Here is a 6,810-nt window from a genome sequence, read left to right as displayed (position 1 = left end):
ATCGCAATGGATTATGTATAGTAAGTGGATTATGGTTTCTGCGCTGATGACAACTAATTTATTTACTTTATATCTTCAAGACTCCTGGTATGCACATCACTGCCTGTTACTGTATTTGGGTGCTTAGTTGCAAAACTTAATTGTAAACTTTTCAGATCATGATTAATGTTTTAACTGACTGAAGTTATGATTACTGACTTTATATATTTGAATGTGTATTTTCATCCCGGCCCGGGACGATAGACTTGATATCATTACGTCATCGCGAATGACATCATTACGTTAGGACGTAAAAGAACCGATGAACCGTTTTTTTAACCGGTTCATTGAAACGAACTGTCCGAAAGAACCGGGTCGCGGAAAAGAACCAGACTTCCCATCACTAGAGAGAACCAATCCGCTGCCATGTGACGATGTCGCCAGGTCAGATTGAGTTAGACCTATCGGACTGCGCCATCTAGAGTTTCATGCCAGAACTCTGTATTTATTGAATTTATGCGAACCAGACTTACATTTTCTCTGAAGACGAGATCTCATTTACAATATGCGCAGCCTTGGTCTTCTTCGTTTCAGTCTAAAACAAATTAAGAAATTACCATAATAAATAACTATTCAGCTCTGATTAAATAAGTAAACAATGTATAGAAATTGTTTATATACTTTGTATATCCTGTTCTGTAGTATTTCTATAAATATATAACTTTTCTTTTTTTTAGGATCAATTAAGTGTTATCTTATAAAGTGTTAGAAGATTTTATAACATTTCTTAATAATGTGAATACAGTACCTGTTTTTCTCTATTGACACTGTTATCCTCATCTTCTGAGCTGCCTTCGTCTTCTTCTGAATGAGTTTCATCCACTTCCAGCACTTCTTCCAACACATTTCTGGAAAGAAATCAAAAGACCTCTCAGATTTTAAAGGAATGTGAGAGGAACTGAAGAGCTGTCATGAATACATCACCAAATTTCCCTTCTTCCCACCATAACAGCTACAGAACCAGGGGCCTCATTTATCAACAGTGCGTAGAAAAGGTTCTACATTTTGTCCTTATATTTACACACATTCATACATATAAGTACAAGTTGGTAGATCACACACTTCGTGTGAAACTGTGCTTACACACTCATTATGCACACATCGCACTGTTGATAAATGAGGGCCCAGAAGAGTGAATAGTTATGACTCAGAATCTGTAGTATGAATTAAATGTAGGTCAAATGTGAAATCATTCAGCAGCACCTGCTCAGAGTGCTGTGGCCATTCTTCAGATTCCATGTCGAATGTGTGCGTCACATAAACCAAACGAGACATGTTTTTAAGTTTGTATCGACCTAATGTTTTGTTGCCAGCAGGTGTCTAATTATTGCAGTATAAATAAGAAAGACAGTCCTAAACCGAACTTGACCGTCTGTCAAATTATCCAGCCTTAATTAAATTATTTTGTTACCGATATTGTGGAAAAGCATTTGAAAATTTACTTAAAAATTTGGTTATTTTAAAATCAGGTGATATTAGTGATTTTTTTTATATATTAGTTTATTTTGTATTTTTTTTTAAATCTATGCAAAATAATTAAAGAATTGTCTCTTTTTCAATTCATAAGTGTGAAATTCAATCTAATTGGATAAAACCCAAAGAACATTGGAATTGGCGTTTGAATGACAGGAATATGAATTTACTAAATATTTTGCTAAAATATTTAGTAAATATGATTATATATGTAAACTAACTACAAATCTCCATCCCTATGTACAGCATGTAAACGTCAATATTTTTGAACCTTTTTGCAAAAAAAAAAATCAAAAATTATCTTATCTACCAAAAATTATCTACCAAACTTTGCTTGTCTAGACAGTTTTAACAGTTGAATTGTTTAAATTTCGGTTCATTTTAATTCTACCTTACATTAAAATTAAAATTACAATTCTGCATTCTATTTAAAGGGGTCATATGATGCAATTTCATGGTTTCCTTTGTCTTTGGAGTGTTACAAGCTGTTCGTGCATATATAAGATCCGTAAACTCTCAAAGATTAAAGTCTCAAACCCAAAGAGATATTCTTTCTAAAAGTTAAGACTCAACCACGCCTTCCCAAAAACGCCTCATTTAAACACGCCCCCACAAATCTAAATCACTGTGTTGGAAGATTTGCATAACACCGCCCAAATGTTCACGCAAAGAAAGAAGGCGTAACTTTTATTCTCACTGTAGTATTGTTGCCGCCGCCTCCGTCTCATGGAGACGCTGTGTGTTTCCAAATATGTTAAGGGGCGTAACATTTCCATCACACGCTTGAGGTATTCAGCCAATCACAACGCACTGGATAGCTGGCCAATCAGAGCACACCTCGCTTTTCAGACCGATGAGCTTTGTAAAAATCGAGGCGTTTCAGAAAGGCGGGGCATAGAGGAGAAACAATAATGTACAGTGTGTGGAAAATAATGTGTTTTTTGAACCTTAAACCGCATAAACACATTTCATTACACCAAATACACAAAATAATGTTCTTTTTAGCAACGTCATATGACCCCTTGCATTGGGCATTTTTTGTTTTGTTTTTTTGGCGATTTTTTACTTTATTAGTATAGGACAGTGTAGAAGTGACAGAAGCGAAGTGAGAGAGAGAGAGGGGGCGGGATCAGGAAAGGTCCTCAAGTCAGGATTCAAACTCGGGACACCCGCACACACTGGACAATTTTTAATTAATATCCATGCATGCTAACCTTTCAAGAAACTGCTGCTCTTTGGCATCTACACAGTGTTCTGGGAACACATCAGGAACTTCATAAATACCATCGTCCTCATATTTTGAAGACTGGTATTGGTATTTATTGGCATCCTGTGCCTTTGCAGGGCTAAAAGGAGGCAGGTTTTCATATTCTGCGATATCTTCATATGCATGTTCAGATTCACCAGCATTCTCCAGATCTTCATCGACACTCTGCTCAACTCCTAATATGTTCCCATTCACTGCTCGCCTCAAATTCAGTCCATCTGGGAGTCCATTGTGCAGTGGCATCGGTTTCTGAGAGCCGATTTTGCACTGGCTTTTCTCCGTGTCCACTGACTGTTCATTCATAACCGGAGCGAGATCAACAGCCTGTCCACTCTTGACGGATAACTTAGGCACCTTTTTGCCACGGTCAAGGTCCATGATGCTAAGAAAGGAGGTCTTCTTGAGGCCATCGGGTTTATGGGTGTCTGCTGACGATAAGGACTTGGATTTTGGCTTGAGAGTCTTCTTGTTTGGCACATGACTTGCTTGCTTCTTCTCAACTGCAAGAGGGAGATGTCCTTCAATGTGACCATCGTTTCTCAGTGGAGATTTGGACGCTGGTGTCTTTTTAGGAAGCCTATCTACTGAAAGCTCTGTAGCCCCAATGTTGTCGTGTCTGTGGCCGTCAGGTCGAAGTTTTTGGGTCTTCTTCAGGGGTTTATTGCTTGATACCAAAATCTCAACGACATCCAGATTTTGTGCTTTCGTTTCAGTCCCCTGTACACCAATGTCCTGGGATTTATTTTGTTGCATCCGAGGGGTCTTCTGGCGTGGGGCAGGTGTTGGAGCGCCCTGGCTGGTGCACTGGGTGCTTTTCGCACACCTTGAGGACTGAGGATCTTTGTTCTCTCTAGAATGTCTTACAGCATTGATGTTCACCTTTGGACTTTCTTCCCATAATGGATCTGGATTGTTTACATCAACAGGTAAGACGGTAAACTCTTTTTTGGTGAGGCCTGTTGACTCCTGAAGGACAATGCTGGATTGTTCCTTCATAGTTTTGCGCTGCATGGCTACTGGTGCTTTTTTAGGTGGCTTTGTAGTGGACGGACAATATTGCGCACTACTTACGGCTTGTTGGCATTCTAGAGGTTCTGGATCACTATCAGCAGATGGATTAACACTAGAGACAATGTTGTTTTGTTGCTTCCTGGTCAATTGCATCTCAGAACCACTCTGATGTGCCTTCAAGGGCTCTGTGTTCTGGGATGTTTTCTGAGGTTTTTCAGTTGGATGGAAATGATTACTATTGGATGAACTGTGTCCGGAGATGCACTTCGACAAAGTAGGTGTCACTAAATGCTTCTGTTCTTCTGGTATTCTCAAGGGAGGTTTTAATGGGCTCTTTCTGGGTCCTTCGTTTTTGCTCGCCTTATACTTATCATGACTTTGTTGATGAACATTTTGGCTGTTTTCCTTCGGTGAGCAATCGGCACAGTTTCGGTCATTGCATACGCAGATGGGAATGATGTAATCCCACTCTGGCTTGTTGCTAGTGTGAGTTTCATTTCTGACATTTAAAGCACCAATGGTCTTTGTGATGTCAGACTTTTGTTGTAGAACAGCTTGATGGCAAACCTTGGATGTGAGGGGTTTCGGATTGAAAGCGGGAGGAGGGCGTTTGGAGAGGCATGGTTTTGGTGCCACATCAGGCTTAACTTTGCATTTAACAGCTGGTGAGGAAGGCTGGTAAACACACAGCTTTGAAGCAGGTGGATGTTCTGTTTGCATCGGTGCTGGGAGAACCTTCGGTTTTGATGCCAAAGGTGGTTTCTGATCACCAGCTGAGAGGAAAAAGCACATAGAGAAATATGAACAAGGAAAAGAACCCTTTGGCTGAAACACAGTTAGCATATTTAAAACATATTGTGTTTAGTTTGACTTCCATAATGTTTGAAGTCCATCAGACACCTTTTGCTGTTTGTGTTATAGTACATTTTACATATTCTACACTACACTATTTAAAATGAATGTTTCAAAGGGAGGCTTTTGCAGAGATGCCACAGAAGAACCAATTTTGGTTCCACAAAGAATATTTCACTGAAATCACATTTTTTTTATTTCTTAGTGCGAAGAACATTTTAAAAATCTGAAGAACCTTTTGCCACTATAAAGAACTTTTTGTGGAATGAAAAGGATAATAATAATAATAATAATAATTTTCTCTGAATTTAAATTCAGTACAAGATTTAACATTTGTTTCACCACAAAAGAATATACTTTTTGGAAATATGTTTTTTTATCCAGGAGTGTAATGATGCTTTTAGGGGTCAATTTGGCAGCAAGAACAAACAACTGCATATACAGCAGAAAACAATCAGAAAATCTATGTAAAAATCAATTGCATATTTATGTTTTTTTTTTTTAAACCTGAAACATGTTACATTTTAGCAGTGTTGGGGAAAAGTTACTTTTAAAATTAGTGCATTACAATATTGTGATACTCCATGAAAAAGTAACTACTTGCGTTACTTACGTTACTTTTTATGAAAAGTAATGCAAGTTACTTTTGTGTTACTTTTTGTCACTTGCTCTGGGCTTGCTTATTTTATTATTTTTTTTTTTTTTTTTTACAAAAATCCAAAAGTTATATTTTGGCATCAGTAAAGGCCCTTTCACAGCAATAGTGAAATGAATAAGCCTCAGGCTAAAGGAAGTGTTTCAAGTTTCTCTCAACACGGGGACAGGAAAGATGTCAGTAAATAAATGGGAAAACAAAGTAACTTGCGTTACTTATTTGAAAAAGTAACTCAGATATTTCATTGTAAATTTAAAAGTAATGCGTTTAAAAGTCAAAAAGTAATCTGATTACATCTTTTGTGTTACTTGTACTGTGTTACCCCCCAAAACAGCATTTAATTTTTTTTTTTTTATATTATATCTAAATATTCTTTAAGTTGTTAACTCCTAAAATGTATTTCCTAAAATTAGGAAATGCCATTAAGTGTTACATTAGCTAAACATTAAATAGGCTTGGAGTCTATCAAAACCCAAAACAGAAAGTTGTTCTCATAAGCACCTTTAAGATGCTGTAATTTCAGTTTCTACATTGATCACTACATTGCAAGAATGTACTGTACATGGAAAGTCCCCAGCTTCAATGGAAGTAAGAATTATATTGCATATTCTACTATTTAACTTTGTTAAAATAACCCTTAAAAAATCCATCAAATACATATGGTAGACTGAGACTATAACTGTCATACATTTTACTCCAGTGAATTAGATGCTTGAACTAGGCGGTTAAAAAACAAACCACTTCTAGAGAAAACACGTGTTAACATATTTTGACAACTCTCCGTGTGACAACTAGTTATTTTCTCTTATCTTTGACTTTCCTTTTAAAAAGTGAATTCAAACAAGCATAAAATAAACAAGTGGTGAGCTTGTGATATCCTTTTCACATTTGTCTTTTAAATGACACGTTATTTAAATATCACATCAGATTGTTGTATAATTGGTTGTAGTTGTGACTTAGTGTGTATTATGTGTAAAATAAAAAATAAAAACGCACTCACCTGCTCTCTTCATCGTCCCACAATATTTACTTATTCATGACATATATGTGACCACCAGCAAAAGTCCACTGTGCGTTTGTGTTTCCAGGCGCATGTTTTCTAGAAGTTTAACGACACAATCCAAGGCGATGTTTCAGTCCAGTTTAATGAGGAAAGACTGTGATCAAATTCTTTAAAAGGCTCAGGGAGGGCGGGTTACAACTGTACACACGTGCTTTTGTGTGGAAGGTAATTCAGGTTTCAGTAATCCCTTCCATTGTGCGCTCTGTTGATCTTGAGTTATTACTGTGTTCATAAGTTAAAAGTCCCATATTGGCGTTAAAGGGATAGTTCACCCAAAAATGAAAATGTGATGTTTATCTGCGTACCCCCAGGGCATCCACGATGTAGGTGACTTTGTTTCTTCAGTAGAACACATTTGATGATTTTTAACTCCAACCGTTGCAGTCTATCAGTCGTATAATGCATGGCAATGGTAACAAAATCTATGAGAGTAAAAAAAACATGCACAGA

At 37.2% G+C, this 6,810-nt stretch overlaps 1 protein-coding gene and 1 long non-coding RNA gene across 2 annotated transcripts in view; both read right to left on the bottom strand.

Moving 5' to 3' along the window:
• The window catches only part of LOC107675305 (FYVE, RhoGEF and PH domain-containing protein 6-like), a gene marked incomplete at its 5' end in the record, with an annotated part of 19,353 nt that extends 18,815 nt beyond the window's left edge, over positions 1–538 (bottom strand). The window contains one exon of the mRNA XM_016469607.1: positions 513–538. Coding sequence (XP_016325093.1) covers positions 513–538 — 26 coding nt within the window. The remainder of the gene's footprint in view (positions 1–512) is intronic.
• Positions 539–545: 7 nt separating this feature from the next.
• Positions 546–2,856, bottom strand: LOC107675303 (uncharacterized). The gene is made up of 3 exons (XR_001632585.1): positions 2,727–2,856; positions 788–887; positions 546–574 (listed from the first exon to the last, which is right to left on the bottom strand). It is a non-coding gene; the product is annotated as an uncharacterized LOC107675303 (long non-coding RNA).
• Positions 2,857–6,810: the final 3,954 nt, after the last annotated feature.

This window comes from Sinocyclocheilus anshuiensis, unplaced genomic scaffold (genome assembly GCF_001515605.1).
Source record: "Sinocyclocheilus anshuiensis isolate Anshui unplaced genomic scaffold, SAMN03320099.WGS_v1.1 scaffold532, whole genome shotgun sequence".
NCBI lineage: Eukaryota > Metazoa > Chordata > Actinopteri > Cypriniformes > Cyprinidae > Sinocyclocheilus > Sinocyclocheilus anshuiensis.
The sequence above is the reverse complement of the archived record's forward strand: the minus strand, read 5'-3'. Positions and strand labels throughout refer to the sequence as shown.